The sequence below is a fragment of the Rhinatrema bivittatum genome, chromosome 3, assembly GCF_901001135.1.
Source record: "Rhinatrema bivittatum chromosome 3, aRhiBiv1.1, whole genome shotgun sequence".
NCBI classification, from domain to species: Eukaryota; Metazoa; Chordata; class Amphibia; order Gymnophiona; family Rhinatrematidae; genus Rhinatrema; species Rhinatrema bivittatum.
In genome coordinates this window covers 512,773,883-512,796,679 of record NC_042617.1, presented here as the reverse complement: position 1 = coordinate 512,796,679, position 22,797 = coordinate 512,773,883, and the positions used below count along the sequence as shown (strand labels likewise).

The 22,797-nt window shown below is 41.1% G+C and overlaps 1 protein-coding gene across 3 annotated transcripts in view; it reads right to left on the bottom strand.

Moving 5' to 3' along the window:
- NCOA1 (nuclear receptor coactivator 1) overlaps positions 1 to 22,797 on the bottom strand; it is a 1,093,244-nt gene that overhangs the window by 54,469 nt on the left and 1,015,978 nt on the right. For all 3 annotated transcript variants that reach the window (XM_029596190.1, XM_029596192.1, XM_029596191.1), the window contains 2 exons: positions 10,927 to 11,326; positions 9,262 to 9,436 (listed from right to left, as the gene is read on the bottom strand). In XM_029596190.1, the coding sequence (XP_029452050.1) occupies positions 9,262 to 9,436; positions 10,927 to 11,326 (575 nt within the window). The remainder of the gene's footprint in view (positions 1 to 9,261; positions 9,437 to 10,926; positions 11,327 to 22,797) is intronic.

Below are 22,797 nucleotides of genomic sequence, written 5' to 3'. Positions count from 1 at the left end.
TGGAATGGAAACCCCAATACCACCTTCTGCATGCAATGCAAAACTGAAGACTAGAAACAAAAATACATTTTTCCTACACTAAGCAAAGTTGAAAGAGAGAAGACATGCATATTCTCAAAACCGACATAGTATGGCTCTTGTACCCAGTCACTCCCCTCCATGCCCCCATCACCCCTCACTTCTCCCAACTACTCAATCATCCCTTCTCATGCTCATATCCCTGTCCATAATTCCCAACACTTCCTACCTCACATCCTCTTCCTTGTGCTCCCTCTCTCTCCTATTCAACTCTTTCTGCCTTTCCCTCTCCCGTTCCCTACCCAGAATACCTCTGCCTACCTCTTTCCTACCCCATCCTGCAAAGCATCCCAACTCCCCTCTCCCCCAGCCCAACTACCCCACATCTCCATCTCTTCCCTACCCAGCAGCCCCCAACCCCTCCCTCCTTTGCCTCTCCCTACCCAGCAACCCCAACCTCCTTTCTCCCATTCCTGACTCTCTATCTCCCCATGCCTTCCTGCCCAGAAGACTCTTGATCTCCTATCTTCCCACACCTTCCTGCCCAGTAAATTTCCCCCTCCTGGCTCCCAGCCAGCAGAAAAGACTTGTCCAATCCAGAGTCTCCCTCCCTCTTTAACAGCAGCAGATGAGGGCAAGAAGCATTGAGGAGAGGAAGATGAGGAGGCAGCAGCAGCGGATCTATAGAGCACTCACCTTTCTCCCTCATGCTTCTGCTTTCACATCCAGGCCCCATGGGATGAAGAGAGCATCAGCAGTCTCACTGCCAGGCCAGGCAGAGGATGATAAAGTTGGTATTCTGCTGGGCTCATATGAACAGGAGTTGGTGATATCGTGCTCTGATCTGGGTGAAGGAGGAAGGAACAGCCTCCCACTGGCCAGGAAGAGAATAAGGAAGCAAGAGCAGCTTCCTGTCAAACCCAATTAAAAGAGAAGTCAGCCAACTTCTGCCCAGACTGATAAGGAAAGATCAGTCTTCTGCTGGCTCTGCGACACACCTCCTGGGACTTCGTGACACACTAGTGTGTCCCGACACACCTGTTGAGAACCACTGCTTTAAATGTTAGTGTTACCAATTTAAATTTGACTCTCTGAGTAATAGGGAGCCAATGGAATGATCTCAACAATGGGCTAATATGTTCTCTTAGGGGAGTCCTGGTAAGGAGGCAAGCGGCTGCATTCAATACTAATTTTAAAGCTTGCATATGACATTTAGGAAAAAACCTATGTATGACGCATTACAGTAGTCTAAAGAAGAGAATACAAACATTTGAATAATGGTCCTAAAATCATTCCTGTCCAACACATATTGCAGGTGCCGCAATTTCCTAAGTTTGAAAAACCCAGCTGCAGCTGACGCTGGAGAGAAAATTCTGTGACCAAACGCACATCCAAGTCCCTACCAAACTAACCACTGGGAGGAATATCCCGTCTAAAATCAACTGTGAAGGTATATTATTTCCAGTCTCCCTTGTAATATCTAAGACCTCTGTCTTGGATACATTTGGTACCGATTGAACATGATTTTGATTTTACTTACAAATTAATAACTATTTATCTAGATGCCATAAAAAATTATTATCACAAATGAAATTAATCCTCAATACAGATAAAACAGAAATTATATTGCTAGAAAGAAAATATTCTCAAGCTGTCATTCCACCATTCCAATTCGAGAATACCAAATTGACCCCCACATCTTTTGCAAGAGATCTCGGTGTGATAATTGACACTGAGTTAAATATGAGAAAACATATTGCGATAAAATTAAGAGACGGTTATTTTAAACTTTTAACGCTGAGAAGATTGAAACCCCTGTTGGATTTCTCTGATTTTAGATCAGTACTTCAAGCTTTGCTTTTTACCAATCTTGATTACTGTGATGCATTAATGCTTGGTTTGCCTCAGTCTACAATTAGGCCTTTACAGGTTTTTCAGAACGCAGCAGCTCGGATCCTAACAGGAAAAAGGAAGTTTGAGCATATTACACCAACTTTGATGTCTTTACATTGGTTACCTGTGCATTTCAGAATACAATATAAGGCGGCATGCCTAATACATACCATTATTTATGGAGAAAGAACAGAATGGCTTAATGCCGCGTTGCGACTGCATGTACCACAAAGAGACCTCAGATCCGCTAACAAAGGTCTATTGTCTATTCCTTCCATTAAAACAGCACACCTTAGCCAGATTCGAGAAAGGGCACTGTCTATCACGGGATCAAAGCTGTGGAATTCACTATCAATACAACTAAGAATGCAGCAAGAAAAAAATAAGTTTAAAGCAGAACTTAAAACTTGGCTATTCTATGCGGCATATAATGAAGATAAGAAATAGGCATCAATGTAACTGCACAATCACAGGTGGCTCTGACTTTTATTAACCTCAATACTTAAAGCATGTTTTATGTTTTTAGTATTTATTGGTTTAATATTTATGGCTTCAGACATTATTTTATTAAGATATCTTTTATTCTTACTTGTTAAATTTTATCTTCTATTATTATTATTGTTTGTAATTTTCTTTTATTGTATTTTATTGCTATGTTAACCGCTGTGAAGGCTACACCGAGACAACGGTATATAAGCACAAATAAACCTTAAACAATAGATTCTTACCCATCCAGTGTTTTATTTTAGTAAACACCCGTTAAATAAACATAACTGTATCCTCAATAGACCTCTCAATTGAGAAAACAAGGTGCATGTCGTCAGCATACACCAAAAACTTAGACACTCATTCCCTTTGGAGATCAAACTCCAAAGGGAATGATCCTCTCCTACCTGTACCTGTTGTGAGCACTCTTCCAAAAAAGAACTAAACCATCGGAGGACTTTACCTCCTATCCCTGCCTCACTTATCCTTTATTTTAAAATGTTATGGGATAAAGAATCAAAAGCGGAAGACACGTCGAGCAGAACTACCAAAACTGCATGTGTCACATCCAAAGATCTCAAAACATAATTGGATACATACTACTACTGTTTCAGTTTCCTGTTCCTTATGGAATCCACTCTGACGTTCAATAATATGTTATTACCTTCAACGTAGTCATTCAGCTGATTTAGTACAACCTTCTCTAGTGGTTTCCCTAATGAGGGGAGCACCGAGATCGGGCAACAACTACTTGGCTCCTCCAGGGACAAATGTAGGCCCTTTAAAATCAGACGAATAATTCCCTTTTTAAATTGAGCCGGCATCACAGGGAGCAATTAATTTAATCAGTGATGGTCTTAATCATATTTTCTCAAAGATTCTTAAAAACCCATACAGGGCACACATTCAGGGGACTAAAAGAGGCTTTTAATAATGTAAGACCTTCCTCTATCTCCACAGGGGTCACTGATTCAAATGCACTCCAAGAGTGTTCTTCTTGCAGCAAGACCTTATTTTCCTCAGTCTGTGGGGCTGACTGCATTTCAGCTTCAATTTTACATAATTTATCAATACAATAAATAACAAAACTTTTACAATCTACTTTCTTTACGTTATTACTAACATCCTCTTGTTAATCTAGTAATTTAATCAAATAGAGCTTGAGTGCAGTTCAAGGAGACTTGTAACTTTCCCATAATACTGTCTCCGAGATTCTTCAAATTTCATTCTATATTGCTGTCTAATTAGAGTAAATTGTTCTCTATAATCATCCCTCTTGAACTTATGCCGCTTTTTGCTTGTCACATCTCTCTTTTGTTTCCTTATCAGTTCCAAGGAATACCATAGGACCCAGTTCCGCAAACATCAGAGAGACACTGTTTTTGTCAGATGCAATTTTATCTAGGATCTTCCTTAAAATGGTTTCCAAGAATTCTACATGGTGAGTTGCTGAACTTTGATCTTGAATGGCTCCCACCTTTTCCCACTCCTTTCTAAATATATCCAAGTCAATCTCACCCTTAGCAATACGATTAATACATTTCACTGATCTCTCTCCTTGGGCATCCACTTTAGTGAAGGTAAATGACATCATATAGTAGTCAGACTAGATTACTTCAACTAATTGTTTATCCCGTATTAATGCTTGTGTTTCAGATTCTGAGGGGACAAGCAAGAGGTCCAACGTATGGCCTCCTTGGGGTGTAGGGCTGCAGATAGCCCAGGAGCTTGCATGGCATACAGAAATTTCCTAACTGAAACTTTGAATCCATTATCAACACTCACTAGAATTGTGATTTTTGTTTTAAGTCTCAGTATCCCATTGCTTATGAACTTTGGGTTTGTTCCTTTGGGCTTCCAGTTCAGTCGGAACTAGGGCTGTGATGTGGCACCATGAGCCCTCCATTCGCTACTACATAAGGATTTTTATCCCTATTTTATATGTCCTCCCAATTTACTTTTAGTCTAGTCAAGCAGTGACAGTCTTCAACTGGAGGCCAAGCACCAGGGCTCCTTCTGAAACCCTGTAATCATGAGCCCTAAATTCAGTCTTTGCATAATAAAATAACTCCTTACCAGAGGCTGTGAATATTGCCTCTATAGCACCCTCCAGTCCTTGTTGATTCAGGGAGTAGAAGACCTGAGCTGGGTATAGAAACAGGATTCTTTTTCTTAGCAGTACACAGTACTGCCATTGAGCCATTGGACCTGCCACAGGTAATATGGGGAAGATCACATGAAAAAAACTGGAACAATTTCACTACTACTACAACATATGCAGCTCCAAAATATTAGATCAGGAGTAGTGCTGGATATGGAGTACTTTGTTACTCATATTATTACACATAGGGGCAGATTTTCAAAGGGTTAAACGCGTAAATCCTCTTGGATTTACGCAGGTAGGGGGGTTACATGTGCCGGGCCTATTTTCAAAAGGCCCGGTGGCGCACGTAAAGCCCCGGAACATGTGTAAGTCCCGGGGCTTGAAAAAATGGGCGGTCCAGGGGCGTGGCCAGAGGCCTCTGCAAGGCCGCTGGGCCGGGGGATCGTGTGCCGGCAGTTGGCCAGCAGGCGTAACTTGTGAGATAAATGTACGGGTTTTTTTTTTCAGGCTGGGGGGTGGGACAGGTAAGGGGAGGGGGAAGGTGGGGGAGGGAACGGGGAAAGCCAGCTGGTCTCCCCGAGGGCTCGGCGCACGCAAGGTGCACTAGTGTGCACCCCCTTGCGTACGCCGACCCTGATTTTATTACATGCGCGCGGCTGCACACGCATGTTATAACATCTGGTGTGCATTTGTGCACGCTGGGTTGCGCGCACAAATGTACGCCACGCGTGTACCTTTTAAAATCTTCCCCATAGGAGGCTTGAGGTAGATCCTATGGTAATAAACTAGATTAGAAACTGGTTGAGTGATGGGTAACAAAAGATACTATTAAATAAAGTTTACTCCAAAGAAAGGAAGATTATCAGTGTAGCGCCTCAGGGACTGGTCCTGGAGCCAGCTCTGGTCAATATAAGTGCAGAGGAGTTATTAGGAAAGTTTTGCCTTTTTACAGATGATGTTAAAATCTGAAATAGAGTGAACATGAGGAAGAGTACAAAAAATAGGAACTATCAAGTTTGTCAACTTAAATTTAACATAGAACATATACAGTCATACATTTAAGAGACAAAAATCTAAGAAAGAATAGTAAATGATTGGAGGTGGGGAGGGAAATGCACTAAACAAAATAAAGATTTGGGGGTGATCATATCTGATAATTGCAGGTAGCAAAACAGTGTGTGATCCTGAGTCCCTATTTTAATAGATATAAGGACTGGAAAAGAGTCCTGATAATGTTATTAGAGTAGTATTTGGAGTATATAGTTCCCCATTCCCCTCTCGCATATCCATCTGCAGTGGATGTGAGAGAGGGGAATAAGGGACTGCCAGAACTCACACAAAGTGCAGAATTGACAGAGTGAGAAAATAGAGACAAAAGGAGAGAGGTCTAGAGTAATTAACTGGTGCAAAAACAAATTGTTGCAACTTTTATTATGGCAGGAGTACATTCCATATACTATTCCTAAACCAATGGTCATCGATTACAAGGAGCCCCCTATGAGAATTATAGAATCCCAGGAAAGGACATTTTGGTTCATTGGAAGTCTCAGTATTTAACTCAACCCTTAGAACTAAGTCCAGAGGGAGTGCTGACTGAAGAACCTTCATCTGCTGGTGGACAGTTGGTCTTGATGGGAAAGAACGCTTAAATGTTTAAAAAAAAAATTCTTAAAGGATTAAACTATTACTGGCTGTGCTTATTGTGTGTTAGTTTTTACAAGTAGTAGTTGTTTGCAAGTGTTAAGAATTACTCACATTTAGAAATAGGACTTTGGATTCATTTTGTGAGCTTGTATAAGCTAAAATTTGTTTGCCAGTGTTAAGAATTTTGAGTGTCCAGAGAAAAGGCTTTGGACTAATTTTGTGAGCTTTTATAAGTTAGTATTTCTTTGTAAGTATTAGAATTGTGAGTTTGCAAATGTAACTTACTTGATCTGAAAAGGTGAAAGGTGGAAAGAAATACGAGTTAGGTAATCAAATTTGCAGATGATACAAAATTATTCAGAGTAGTTAAATCACAAGCAGATTGTGATAAATTGCAGGAAGACCTTGTGAGACTGGAAAATTGGGCATCTAAATGGCAGATGAAATTTAATGTGGATAAGTGCAAGGTGATGCATATAGGGAAAAATAACCCATGCTATAATTACACAATGTTGGGTTCCATATTAGGTGCTACTACCCAAGAAAGAGATCTAGGCGTCATAGTGGATAACACATTGAAATCGTCAGCTCAGTGAGCTGCGGCAGTCAAAAAAGCTAACAAAATATTGGGAATTATTAGAAAGGGAATGGTGAATAAAACGGAAAATGTCATAATGCCTCTGTATCGCTCCATGGTGAGACTGCACCTTGAATACTGTGTACAATTCTGGTTGCTGCATCTCAAAAAAGATATAGTTGCGATAGAGAAGGAACGGAGAAGGGCTACCAAAATGATAAGGGGGATGGAATAGCTCCCCTATGAGGAAAGACTAAAGAAGATAGGACTTTTCAGCTTGGAGAAGAGACTGCTGAAGGGGGATATGATAGAGGTGTTTAAAATCATGAGAGGTCTAGAACGGGTAAATGTGAATCAGTTATTTACTCTTTCGGATAATAGGACTAGGGGGCACTCCATGAAGTTAGCATGTAGCACATTTAAAACTAATTGGAGAAAGTTTTTTTTCACTCAACGCACAATTAAACTCTGGAATTTGTTGCCAGGGGATGTGGTTAGTGCAGTTAATGTAGCTGTGTTTAAAAAAGGATTGGATAAGTTCTTGGAGGAAAAGTCCATTACCTGCTATTAATTAAGTTGACTTAGAAAATAGCCACTGCTATTACTAGCAACAGTAACATGGGATAGACTTAGTTTTTGGGAACTTGCCAGGTTCTTATGGCCTGGATTGGCCACTGATGGAGACAGGATGCTGGACTTAATGGACCCTTGGTCTGACCCAGTATGGCATGTTCTTATGTTACATATGCGTGTATGTGCGCATATGCAGGCAAAAGTACATGACAAAAAAGAGGCGTGTTAGAGTGGGATTAAGATGTATGCATGAATGTTATCCAACTCACATGTGTTTATCTACTGCTAGTCATTTATGCACACAAGTGCAAACTTTCCTTTTGATCTTGGACTTGGATTTCAAGGTGAGTGGACACAGAAGCAGGCTAGGATGGAATGGAGAGTAGCAGGGCATACTCGGACCAAACTTGGACATACTTGGATTATACAGGGGGTCTCTGGGACACACAGGGTTATGTGTATGTTTGTGTGTGTTGGGTGGGGGGCAGAGGATTGAAGGTGTCTGAGATACAGGGTCCAAAAGGAGGGTGGGAGTGTACATGGGATAGATTGGACAATACTGGGTGGTAACTGGGATAAACTGGTTTATATTGAGGATTACTGGAACAGATTGGGAGGGTTACTGGAAGATACAGGACTATACAGACAGTAGGAATGCATGTTACTAGGACCTCCTGGTGGTGTGAGTCAGTGATGATTACCTTTTCAAAATGACTCTAATTGCCTTATGGATAACTTATGGCACAATGGCTGAGGAGGCAGAAAGAACAGAGGAGGAAGTACCCTTACAGCAGTTTTTGGCTCTCTCAGAGCAGCAAGTCATGCACAGGTTCAGGTTCAACAAGGAAACCATACTGTGCCTATGTCAGCAGTTAGAGCAAGACCTGCAACCTACCACCTGAAGGGGCCACATCTTGTCAGTACACATAAAGGTCACTGCTGCCATGGTATTTTTGGTCACTGACAGCTTTCAGACACCTCTAGGATTCACAGTTGAAATAAGCCAGTCTGCCATCTCACTGTGTATCAAGCAGTTCCTGGATGCATTTCTCCAAAAAACACAATCACTGTGTATCCTTCCTTCAGAGCAGTCAGCAACAAGAACAAATCATGACTGATTTCTATCAAATAGCACGCTTCCCCCTCTATCTTGGGGCTATTGATTGTACTCATGTCCTTATAAGGGCACCAGGGGGAGATGAGGCCACCTACCGCAACCACAAAGGCTTCCACTCCCTCAATATGCAAGTAGTCTGCCATGCCAAGGACATCATCCTTGACATCTATGACAATTCTATGCCCTTTTCTTCTTAGTCTCTCTCTCAGTAGTTTGGTTTTTTTCATTCCTTTTCAATCTTTCCTTTTCCTCAGTCTCTTAAAGGCATCTTTTTTAAAAATGACTATTTTTGTGGTCTTCAGCACTTTTAGAATTTGATACACCATCTAATAAATCATAGTCTTCACTAAAATCAAGCATCTTCAAGCATAATTCTAAAATATCCCCATGAGAATTTTTAAATGCTCTGGGGCAACACATTCTCCTGTCTTTACTCTTTCATCTCCCTCTCCATCTGTATGTGTGCTTTTCTCCCTCTTTTGAGATGGGAAGAGGGCAGGATGAGAGGTGAAGAAGGGGGTACACGATTTCTACTCTTTTTCATGTATACTTCTACCTGACAGTCCCTTTTGCAAACTGAGATCTCCTAGCCAAGGGTAAGTAGTAGACTCTCTTGGTAAGATGAATTCTTCAGTGCACTCTTTTGGCCAGCAGAGGTCACCTACAGAACAATCACTATCTCTCCCCTCTCTAGGCTCAACCATATCCCAAACTCTGCAGACCCTAACAAATAAATCCCTCTTCATCATATTGTACTACTTATTTTCCAATATAATTGGTCTCAAGCATCACAGGTTTTCCATCACTTTCACAGTATTTACAAATTTAAAAAATGCATATTACACTTACCTATTACTCCCCAGTGCACTCTGCTGCCACGTCTTTATATCCGGGGACTGGTAGCCAGGTGTAGTTGGGGTTTGTGAGAGCATGGGGCTCTGTGATGGAGCAATTCGAGGTGACATCAGAGGGCTATTTGGACTGAGAGAAGGAGCAAAAGTGGGGTCGCCCTGTTGACCCATACCTGGGAAACAAAATACATAGATTAGTTCACTTCCATTTCATCTACTCTACTTTTATATCACAGCGGTATGAGCCTGACATTGTGTCATATATGTAGTATATGTTCTGCAGGATTAAGGCATCAAAGCAATAAGATTAGTTATATATACTGCATTACTGGCTATCAAAGTACTGGGGAGAGCCACTTGCACAGCTGGTTTGAATAGCTGCCTGATCCAGAACGTAAATATACTATCTTATTTCCATTAGTCATTGCAAAATAAATGAAAACTTTGCAGCTATTTTAATAAATAATCTATATTTGTGACATCAAACTGTTTAAATCATTCATATTATTTGGGGATTGCTGACATAAATTAGTGCAGGAAAATAGTTATCTTTATTTCAAAATATTATAGTATAGCTTTGTTAATCGGTTTTGCCCAACTATTCCAAAATGCCTGGATTCCAGTACTGAAGGATTAAGTGCAACTAATCTGTGCTATGTTAAGCCTGACCACCCACATGGAGTGTCCAGATGAAGGCTGAGTCCAGTTTTGTCAAATTCATTTAGTATTAGTACACGTATGTACAAAGAATACTAGGCATTATATTCTAAAATGTAAACAGTATATACAAAATGCTAAAAGCATCTTTATAGTAACAGACTGCATACTGAAACTAACACTTAGTAAACTATGCTTACAATTATTTTTTTATATAGTAGCTTTCATGGTGACTATCAAGGCACATTAAGATGATTCTTTTCAGTACCATCCATCAACACTGCATTCATTTTCATTACAGTCATTCACTGTAATCTGCACTGCATTACATTATAGCATCCAAAAAGCACGAAGGAAGGCGATCTATAATAGCCGTCAGGATAAAAGAAAAGAAATAGATGCCTGTAGTCTTAAAACAATCCTTTATTGCAGTGGAGACACAAGGGTAGCCCGACTCTGGCCGAGTTTCGCCGTTTCAAAACGGCTGCCTCAGGGGCTTACAATAATCTTCTTGAATTCATTAGTTATATATCAACTAAGAATATAATGTGATCATATAAAGAGCTGTATGATCTCTTATGTTGCGTCTTGAAGCATTCGCGATAGCAGAACTCCACTAGCAAAGGCCTTTGCCTTTGCTAGTGGAGTTCTGCTATCGCGAATGCTTCAAGACGCAACATAAGAGATCATACAGCTCTTTATATGATCACATTATATTCTTAGTTGATATATAACTAATGAATTCAAGAAGATTATTGTAAGCCCCTGAGGCAGCCGTTTTGAAACGGCGAAACTCGGCCAGAGTCGGGCTACCCTTGTGTCTCCACTGCAATAAAGGATTGTTTTAAGACTACAGGCATCTATTTCTTTTCTTTTATCCTTACATTATAGCATGTCATAAAGGTCACTTTCAATAGATCTTGGAATGAAATATCATGAATTTTGATGATTGTGTCTCCCTCCCATATAGGTTTCTTGAATTACTCAAGACATTCTTCCTCCATACCTGATCCTGAATACTGGAAGACATTCTGCTGCATCTGAGGATTCATCCCAGCACCAAACTGTCCTCCAACATTTCCCATCATTCCCCTGTTTACCAAGCTGGTGTGACTGGTTAATGTTGCCTCAGGGTTTGGTGTCAATGGTGAGAAAGGGCTTGTAGAAGTAGGAGGGTTTCCTGGATTTGTACCGTAGTTGGGGGGATAGGGAAACTGCTGTGGTGGACCCTGAGGAAGGCGGGAGGCTCCCATTGGCACTGGAAGTCCAGCAGAGGGAGGGAGGTTGTTCCCAAAGCTTTGCTGTCTCATTAACATGGCTCGTTGCTGCATAAGTTGCCTTTGCCTGTGCTGCTGGCTGTACAGTTCCCGCTGGCGTTGTGCCAACATCTGTGCATTCAGAGGCGGCTACAAAAGAAAGGATGGACGTTAAAGTTATGGCAACTCTGCCACCTGTCAGGATAACCATATGGTTACAAGCCCAATGCCCTTTCAAGCAGCTTGGGGGATCCATCACAACCTTGCCAAGTCATCTAGAAACCATAAAGCACAAATGCAGAAGGGTCATTAATCTACCTATATCTACAGTTCAAAAATGGCAAATTGGAAATATTAAAATACATCCTCTATATGCAGATTTTAGTTCACCTGCCCTGAAGGAAATTAAGTGCTTATATCATAAAAAAAAGAAGATATTTGGCAAATGGGTTCCTTGGGCAGACTACTTAGGATCTATAAATCAGTAATCTTTGCAGATATTTCTACTGCTTGCATGAACAGATACAAGTTATATTGTAACAGCATTGGTTTGGGGTTCCTAACAAATATAGGTTCCTTTGTAATGCTGAATACCCAAGAACAGCTCAGACTACAATAGCCAAACTTTCATACTTTAACTGCTTGACCAAGCAAATACAATTCTTATTTACTAAATGCAAAATTATTTCCTATTGTGGTTATGAAAACAGCTTTGATGAATATAACCTTAAGTTCTTATCCCATGCAAACTCACAGTCTGGGCATCAATAGGAGGGGAAGTTGCTAACTGCATGGTCTCAAGAGTGATGGAAGTCTGGCATTTTGTTTTCATAAGATACCATAAAAATACCCATGGCCTGGTCAGCATCAATGCCAGATATAGCTTGAGACCCATGTGTTATTAGTTTATTGGTTGCCTCCAACAGTCTCTGTAGTCTGCAACAAGTAACATTCTCCATCTTCTAGATGCTATGCTAGACAAGGCATTTTCCTTTTTGGTACAAATGTTGGATGAGAATTCAGAATACTTTCTAATGATATCACAGACACATCTAAAGGATTTAATGTTAAACAAATGACAGGTCAAATAGACCAAAACAAATGTTTCTTTTATTGTTTCTTTATTCTTTAATTCTGTGTTTAGTACTAAAAAAACCTAAATCAGGACATCCTGCATAGCTGCAAAGGTAGATGAAACATTGTTCTTGTATAGCTCTCCACTGAAGAGTAGCAGAACAAAGAAAATGCTCAGTCAGCTACAAAAAGGATGCTAGAAAACATAAGCTCTCAGGAGATGTGCATGCGCACTTGCCCAGAGTCAAGATAATGCCGTATGAAATATCTAGGGCAAGAAAAACAAACTACAGATTTCTTTTATCAAGGTTCTTGCTTTAGTTTTCCCATTTTTCCTGTTAATTACTTAAAATGAAACACATCTTGCATAGCATACAATTAACTCACTCAAGGGAAGCAACAATCAAACGGTCAAATTTTCAAAGGGCCGCGCACGTAAAAATCGGGACTTACACGCACAAGTGACAGGCCCTGAAAACGGGGCAGGCTGGGGGCATAGTCTGGGCAGGAAAGGGTAGGGAGGGACGGATGCCAGCTGGGACAGCAGCCATTAGCCGCTCTTCCGGGGAAGTGTGCACGTGCAACTTGCTTCTGCTCCAGAGCAGTAAAAAAGAAAACATTTAGGGAAAGGTAGGTTAGGTTTAGCGGGTAGGGAAGTTCCCTCCCAGTCCGCTCCTTAATTAAAGCAGACTGGGAGGGAATTGGGGAAGGCCCGATTGTGTCGGTGAGCGAATTTTATGAAAATTTGCCTTGCCCCCCCCCCCCCCATGTGGCCATCCGGTTTTATAACATGCATGCGCCGGCGCGCGCATGTTATAAAATTGGCACATCCATACGCATGTGTGCTGCTTTGAAAATCTACCCTATACATGATAAACAATTCTACCAATAAAATCATAAAAGAATCAAATACTTTTTTACATTAAACTGAACATTATTTTCAATTTTAATTCACTCCATTCAGGTTTGGTATACACGACATATTTGGTCATCGAAATATTTTTCCCCATATGCATGTATTAAAAGATGAATAATCATCTTAGTCAAATACGGATATTGGACTACTGGTGATCAATAAGATCCAGCAATGTTAGTTTGAGCAATAAGTAGAAGTTAGTTTTCCTAACTGTGCTAATGCTCTCTTAACATCACATATTAAGAAAGAAATAAGGTGAGAGGTAAAATAGGAAAGGAAGAACTACATGAGAAGAGTATACAGAAGGGGATGTGGGGGAATATAACAGCTTAGGACAAAAGTTAGTGTTGAACTCCATTGGGTTTTCACTAAGTGGAAACTGCCATCAGTGTAGGTAGAGGAAAAGCATACCAAATGGTTTCCATCTCCCTCATGTGGGCTACTGTGTTGGTTAGATTTGCAGGCTAAGAACCATGGAAGTCAGGGTTCAAATCCCATTGCTGCTCTTTATGACCCTGGGGGCCAGTCACTTCACTCTCTATTATCTCATGTACAAATTTAGATTGTGAGCCCTCTGGGGACAGGGAAGTATCTACAGTACCTGAATGTTGAAATGGATGAAAGGCGAAGAAATGAGGTATAGGCCCCAGAACTTTTAATTGTGTGCATCTGGGCTCCTCACTAACGATTTCAGCCTGAGAGATACATTAGGAAAATTTGCTATTGCTGCTAAAAAAGAAAAAAAAAAAAAAGGTATTCAAATCCTAAAATGTATTTCACTCATTTGCAGACTACCTTCCAATCTTTTAGAAGGTTGTTTAAACTGATGTACATTTATAAAAACCACTATCACTGGGGGGAGGGGAGAGAGAGAGAGAGAGAGAGAGAGAGAGAGAGAGAGAGAGAGAGAGAGAGAGAGAGAGAGAGAGAGAGAGACTAGCTATAAGGCCCTTATAGTACTTAGGTATTTATACCTCTATATGAGGCCCACCTAGTAACTTGAGGTTTCAGTTGTAGTGTAGGGGTTAGGGGCCCCTTTGACATTCAGAGTGAGACATACGAACAGAACAGTACACTCTTGTGAAGATTTGATGACCTTCAGAGTGAGGAAACTCTCACAAAGACAAGATTTGTACAATGTTCTCTCAACCTAGCCTGATGTTTCCCAGGTAGAGAGTTCATCAAGCTAGGTTGAGAGAACCAGAAATCCCGCCCCAAACTCCTCCCCCTTTTCCAAATGAGCATCGCACCATGCATTGTGGTGTTTTCGCGTGCCTTAAGGCGTTTTTTGCATGCGAAAATGCCTTAATGTGTGCGAAAACGCCATAAAGCAATTTGATAAATGACTCCCTAAGTTTGGAACATCCATCAAAATCATGGACATATTCTTCCACACTGGATCTCCTACCTACCCTTCCCTTCTCCTCCCATCCTACCCCCAAAAATATATACTGCTGATCCAAGGTTTTTCTCTCTTCCAACATGGAAAGCAAAGTTGCTTATTTGTAACAGGTGTTCACTGAAGACCACAGTTCATTAGTCTCACACAGAGGTCACATGACCACAGGTAGTGTCAAATGGATAGATTCTTCCAGCTCTCTTTCTGGAAACGCATAAAAGCATTTCATAGCTCATGTATGATAGTTCCCATGCTCCCCTAGGCCTGCTATTGCTCTCAGAGACATATATTAGGGGATGAGAAATTTGAAAGGCATGTGAAACTGGTGAATTGCTAGCAACAGACCTGCAAGTTCACTTTCTCTGAAGAAATGCAGTTCACCAAGTCTCACAATATGGGACTCCATGGCTAAGGGTTGTTTTTAACAAAATAGTAAACAACAAGAAAAATCTATTTTTATTGGGAAAATTCATATTTTTGAACAACAGGAAAGAAATCCAAAAATAAAATGGGACCTAGGAGGGACTAAGTTTGATGCTATCTTTCAAAAAGAACTGTGGAGGACGGACAGTTCAAATGTACTATTCTTCCAGGAGGCTGTGTCCAGACATTAATGGAATGGGAATGATTGGCCAATTCCACTTTGCAGTCTTGCAAATGTCCTCAGTGGAGGACAATCTCAGATGGGTGACCAATGTCACCACAGCTCCTACATTTTGAGTCCTGATATACCTTTCTAAGGTAAGGCCACCCTGACCTATAACAGGATAATATGCCTCTCTTGATAAAATATTGTGGGGTTTAGTGAATCCCTGCCTTAATCCAGTATTCTCCACAGCTCACATGGGGAGCAAGTGACAGCTGTGGAGGTTGGTCAGGCTGCCTCCTGCCATTCCACACTCTGCCATGCTGGGAAGCTTCAACCCCAAGTCTAACATAAAAACATCAACTCCTCTCTTAACCGGACAGTGTCCAGTAGCTGATGGGCACGTGCAATGTAGCCACAGAAGGGTGCCATGGAGAGAGGTAAGACCCTTGGTTCTCTTGCACAGGCCTGACAGTAACATTCTATGCTACAGCTTCTAGAACCTAGAGTGTTTAAAATTAGGACTTCTAATGTGCAATGCATGGGCATTTAAAAAAAAAAAAAAACAAACAAAAAGAATGATAAAATGAAATATATACTGTACTGCCTTTGCTTTTGGCCTGATGCTTTCCAGTGATCTTCCTTGTTTAGGTACAAAAGTTGGTATGGAAACAGGAGTTATAGATAAGCTTTACTGTAGTGTTCTTCACAGAATGTGTGTGACAGTATGTATGTGAGAGACAGATATTCCAAGTGGGCAAGGGGGAGAAAAAGAGACACCACTGATGTTGGGGAGAAGAGGAGGCTACTGGGCAGGTACAGGAGGAGAGAGGGGGAGGATGCTGGGGCGACCAGGGGAGAGAGGAGGGAGTAGTGCTTGATAGAGGGTCGGGAAGGGGGCTGGCATCATTGTAAAGGGGACCAGCTAGTTGAGACATTGGATGGGGACCCTCTATCTACACCCAGTTGACCACAACATTGGAGGAGAAACCCCACCTACAACTCCAGCCCAATTGGATCCAAAGTGGCTCCTGCTTAAAAAATAGTGAAGACCACTGATCTAGAGCCTTTGCCCTCACACCACATAATAAATCATCTCCGCTTAAACCATTTCTAGCAGGCAGCACTTACACACGTTTTCGGAGAAACTGAGAGACTGTATTGTGTCCTTCAATAGCCAGCCTGAAAGGGCCAGAGACTCAATGTTGGATCCTGGATCTGTGTAATCAAAGTTGTGAAAGTTCCCAACTTGAATTGTTTCTTTAGGGATAAATCCCAAAGAAATGGAATCCAAATTTGTCTTAGCCAAAAATGAACTAGGATTATTTGCTGGTACCTTCTGAGTTTCATCATGGTTTTGGCCAGTTGAAGTATGAAAAGATATATGTACAGAAGACCTGTCCCCAGTGACAGTAGACGGTATCTGCCATTACTCTTCCTTATATTGCCTCCTGGAGCAGAAAGCTGGTACCTTTCTGTTTATGGCTGTTGATATACATATATTAGCATTGGGAGCCACTTTTTTTCTTAGATTTCCATGCAAATGTTTAGATTCGTATCAGACCAACAAATTTGTATTCACTGATCCCACTCATTTAGAACATTTCTGAGAGATAAAGAGGAGAGTAGATAATTTTTGTGTTATTTCAGCTTCCAGGTTGTTAACGTGGGGTCCTTATAAACTTTGATTCTCACTGCTATGTGTATTTCACTCACACATACTCACCTCAAGCTCAACCACTCCTGATCTTTTTTGTATGTGGGCAGGATGAACCCCCACAGGTGGCTGGAGCTTCTCATTTTCTTTGGCTGCTGACAGGTTGGGCTCAGCCAGTAGCCACAGGGCCTTGTATTACTCTTGGGCCACAGCATGCCAGGCTGTCACCGCCTCTGAGCCACCACCCTGTGCAAGTGCGCAGCTTGCACTGTGGCACCTACCAGGATGTTGTTACTCCTGGGGGAATTCTGTGCAGAAAAATTTAAAATTCTGCGCACCACCTTAAAATTCTGCAAACTTTATATTGGTCAAAATAACACAATTTACATGACAGTCTTTAAGTAATTACATTTTAAATTAATACAGAAAAAGTTATTACTTAGAGAAGAAGAATTTTACATATTCTGAGCAAAATTTCCCTAGAAATTCACTGTAAGAGTGTCCGTTCTATTCGCTCTCCCTACTCTCCTGGTCACTTTGCCCTTTCAGGCCACTACTCCTCTCCCCTCCATCTCTAGGCTTAACCCCTTCCACTCTATCGCTAGTTCCAGAGTTTGACCCCATTCTCAGTACTGCCCCTCACATAGGCTCCCTATATGTCCCTCTCTCTTTCTCTCTCACACACATGCTCCCTCTCTCTAGTACATATACACACACCCTCATACAGGTTCCCTCACTCTCTCGCACACACCTCATACAGGGTCCCTCTTCTCTTGCATAAACACCCACACATGCTCCCTTTCTCTCTCACACAAGCTACCTATGTCTCTCTCTCATGCACTCCTTCACACAGACTCTGTCTCACACATACACAATCCCTTCACTCAGGCTAGCACCCACACATACACACAATCCCTTTTTCATACACACGAGCTCCCAATCTCTCACACACATACACACTCCTTCACAATCTCCTCATATAGGTTTCCTCTCTCTGGCACCCACACTCAAGCAACCCTCCCCCCCCCCCCCCCCCCCATCTCTCACCTCCTATGCTCTCTCTCACACCCTCATGCTCACCCCCGGCTCTCTCATCCCCCTGCTCTCTCTCTCACCCTCCCCTCTCTCATACCCCTCTCCCTGCTTTCTCACCCTCCCCTCTTTCACAGCCCCTCCCATCCCCTATTCTCACACCTCTCTCACTGCTCTTTCAGCCTCCCTCCCTTCTCTCACAGCCCCTCCTCTCCCTCTCTTCTCACACCCCTCTCCCTCTTTTCTCACACACAGACATTCACTCTCACCGGAGCCTTCATCTTCGCCGCGAGCGTCCCGCAGCACATGGGAGCCTTCATCTTCTCACGCTCCATTCGTGGCATGCCAGAGTTTCCTCTGCCATTTTCTGCGCAGAATTTGGCAATTCTGTGCAGAATATGGCAATTCTGTGCAGGAGGGAATTCTGTGCAAATTCTGCGCTCCGCAGTAGCACAGAATTTCCCCCAGGGCTAATGTTGTCTGGGTAAAGCCAACATCCTGGTAGACAGATTCAGTTGTCCGGTAGATCTCTCAAATGGTCCCTGGATCTGGCAAACAGAATCTTTTTTATCTGGGACACACTCAAGGTTAACCTGCTATTTTATCTTAGTTTATACTTCGTAGCTCCCACCCCCAGTAATGTGGACTGTATCGTACCTATGCTGGATGTTAGTTTCATTGTTAAGGAAATATGTGCTTTTCCTTTTTTGTTTCCTATGAGAGACATGGCGTATGATTTTCTTTATCTATTGTGTATAGATGTACAATTAAAATTGTAAATAAAAAAATACATATTTTAAAGTTTCACTCATGATGAAACTCTTAGAATCCCATTGTCAGTTGCAGTCGCCAGAACCCATCAAGTTCTGGCGACTTATTCTGTTTTAATGACATGATAGATGCCATGACTTCTTGTCCAGAAATGTCTTTGTCCAATCTCATTTGAGCTTCCTGAGAAACTGAAGGGAGTGTAATGTGATTAAATACTAGTCAATTTCCACATCCCATATGGATTGGTTCACTGTATACAATTTACTATAGAATCAGATAAATAATTTCTCTGATGAATCATTATCAAATAAAAACCCTCTCTACTCCTCCTTAATTTTGGTAATTTGCTTTAGGGACTGTTGAATTTTCAATTTCTAAACTAAGAGTCTACAAGGGTTATTGCCAAATTAAAAAAAAAAAAAGATAGTATTGCTAAATCTAATTTATACTGCATCTCTTCTGCAGAAAGTGCATTAAGTTGCCTGTTTTTTATATTTACCCCTAGATTTATCAAAATGCTATAAATATATGTACTACTGTAGAGGGGAAATTTGAATTGGGATGGGTTTCAGAAGGTGGTGGGTGGGTTGGAGGGTGGTGTTACAGAAACATTCTGAAGTACTCAGTAAAATTGACATCACTAAAGATTTGTAGTCATTATAAAGGATGAAAAGTTGGGTTGCTGTATCGCATTGGGCGCTACCGACCTTCATTACCATTAACTCCTCCCCAAACTCCTCCCACTGGAATATTCAATGTGGCATTTGCGTTGCATTATTTATCGCATGCATTAGGACATTAATGCATGCGTTATCACCTTAAGGCGTGCATTAAGGCCCTATCATGAAATGATAAATGACCCTGTTAGATTGCTAAGAATTATGGGGTCAACAGTTCTTTTATGTAAATGCTCTAAATTACTAATGGCTTCAGTCAGATGAACCCTCTCTTTACATTTCTCTTTTTTTTTTTTAGCTGCTGCCAAGGAAATCAACCTGCCATGGATAACTGCCTTAAATCTCACGTAGTCTGCGCAGTGACATTATCCTGGTAATTGAATTAAAATATTCCTGGATTGCTGTCCTCAATTGTTCACATACTTTAACATCAATCAACAAAGAGCCATTCATTTTCCAAAACCTTAGTCCAGGTTCTTTTTGAGTAAAGGAGAAAATACACTCAATGGGGGCATGATCAGCCCATGCTATTGTGTCAATGTTAGTGGCTAAAAGCCCCATCTATCTGAATAAAAGATATAATTACTTTGGGAGGCATTATGAAGCATTTAGCAAACAAAATTCTCAGCCCTCCATGTTTAATATGAACCAAATTAGATGCAAACACCATATAAGAAAAAAAAGATTATTCATTAACCTCTCATCTTGTTTCTTTAATTATGTTTCATGGACAAAAAATATCAAGGCCCCAGATGATCTTTATACATAAGTTGGCGTTTCATCGGGGAGTTTAATCCTTTAACATTTAAAGTTCTTACGTTAATATTAGCCATCTTAAGCAAAAAGAAGAGAACATCATTCATTGCTCATCCATAACCACACCCAACCCACTTTCCCCGAAATTAGCTATGACCCCCCTCCACCACCCACTCTTCCCCAACCACCCCCCAACCATATCAACAGATGTGCAACCCCCGGTACACCCTCCTCAGGGGAACAATATACCCCTCCAATGATGGTGCCACAAGCCCATACCATTCCCAAATTCAGTACAATGCATATTACACACACACACACACACAAATATATTGTGTGTGTGTGTGTGTAATATGTGTGTAATATATTGTGTGTGTAATATGTGTGTAATATATTGTTCATTGCTTGTTTTATTTGGATTCTCTTTCACATTGTTAGTTTTATGTATCAAGTTGTTATTCTGTAAACCGGAGTGAAGGCATTTTTTGCTATACTTCGGTATAAAAAAGACTTTAAATAAATAAATAAATAAATACAGACAAAAAACAGGCATTTGGTTCAATCCCAAAAAATAAAAAGAACGTAAGAACATGCCATACTGGGTCAGACCAAGGGTCCATCAAGCCCAGCATACTGTTTCCAATAGTGGCCAATCAGGCCATAAGAACCTGGCAAGTACCCAAAAACTAAGTCTATTCCATGTTACCATTGCTAGTAATAGCAGTGGCTATTTTCTAAGTCAACTTAATTTATAGCAGGTAATGGACTTCTCCTCCAAGAACTTATCCAATCCTTTTTTTTTAAACACAGCTATACTAACTGCACTAACCACATCCTCTGGCAACAAATTCCAGAGTTTAATTGTGCGTTGAGTAAAAAAGAACTTTCTCCGATTAGTTTTAAATGTGCCACATGCTAGCTTCATGGAGTACCCCCTAGTCTATTATCCGAAAGAGTAAATAACTGATTCACATCTACCCGTTCTAGACCTCTCATGATTTTAAACACCTCTATCATATCCCCCCTCAGCTGTCTCTTCTCCAAGCTGAAAAGTCCTAACCTCTTTAGTCTTTCCTCATAGGGGAGCTGCTCCATTCCCCTTATCATTTTGGTAGCCCTTCTCCAAAGCAATTATATCTTTTTTGAGATGCAGCGACCAGAACTGTACACAGTATTCAAGGTGTGGTCTCACCATGGAGTGATACAGAGGCATTATGACATTTTCCGTTTTATACACCATTCCCTTTCTAATAATTCCCAATATTCTGTTTGCTTTTTTGACTGCTGCAGCACACTGATCCGATGATTTCAATGTGTTATCCACTATGACGCCTAGATCTCTTTCTTGGGTAGTAGCACCTAATATGGAACCTAATATTGTGTAACTATAGCATGGGTTATTTTTCCCTATATGCATCACCTTGCACTTATCCACATTAAATTTCATCTGCCATTTTGATGCCCAATTTTTCAGTCTCACAAGGTCTTCCTGCAATTTATCACAATCTGCTTGTGATTTAACTACTCTGAACAATTTTGTATCATCTGCAAATTTGATTATCTCACTCGTCGTATTTCTTTCCAGATCATTTATAAATATATTGAAAAGTAAGGGTCCCAATACAGATCCCTGAGGCACTCCACTGTCCACTCCCTTCCACTGAGAAAATTGTCCAATTCCCCAGGCAGCCAATGTCCAAGATCACCAATAGGTAAATTATCCTTCCAATGCATATCAACTCCAGAAATCAACGTTGACTTTCAGAAGACACTTGTGTAATAACATCTTCAGTGACTGCAGAATTATCAGAGTTCCTTCGGCGCACACTCTTTCATTTTAATCTCTCCCTCCTAGACAGTGGTTTGGGATCTTGTTTAACTCTGATACCAGCCTCTTCCAAAATCTTACCTGCTTCCTCCACAGCACGCACCCTCAAAGTTAATATATATTTCCACTATGCAGTGGCTTACAATCATACCGGTGTCACTATATATCCACATATCTTCTCCTAGGACTCCCCAGCTCTACTACCAAACCGCTACAGATGATACAAAATGCCACGGCTAGAATTTTGACCAACACCAGCCGGGGAGAACACATCTCTCCCATACTCAGTTACCAGTTAACTACAGAATTCTACACAAATCACTCTCCTTAATACACAAATCTATCCACAACCGCCTTCAGCTCGACCTCGAAATCCCCTTCAAACTCCACACCTCCAACAGACCAATTAGAGAAGTCTACAAAGGAACTCTGCAAGCCCCTCCAACCAAAGCCACTCACCTCACCTCGACCAAAGACCGAGCTTTCTCGACAACAGGCCCAGCTATTTGGAACAACATCCCCACAGACCTGAGACTGGAACCCTGCCATCTAACATTCAGGAAAAAACTCAAGACTTGGCTCTTCCGCCAAGCCTTCTCACTTTCCCCTGATACATACTAACTGGCCTAACACTCTTCACAAACTATGGTACTTCGTACCTCCTCTAAGTTCCTATTAAGCACAAGCCCTTAATCCTCAATTATATTATGTTCATAGTTAATGCCCTCTTTGGCCTTATCCTTCCGGCTGCCTAAGCCTCCAAGTTTACCTTCCTTGTTGAATGTAACTTTTTCGCTTCCTCTGTTAAATGATTGTTCTTTGTTACAGTTTACCCAGTTCTGTGTAAACCAATCTGATATTATTTATTATTATTTATTATTTAGAGCTTTTTTATACCGGCATTCATGATACAATCATATCATGC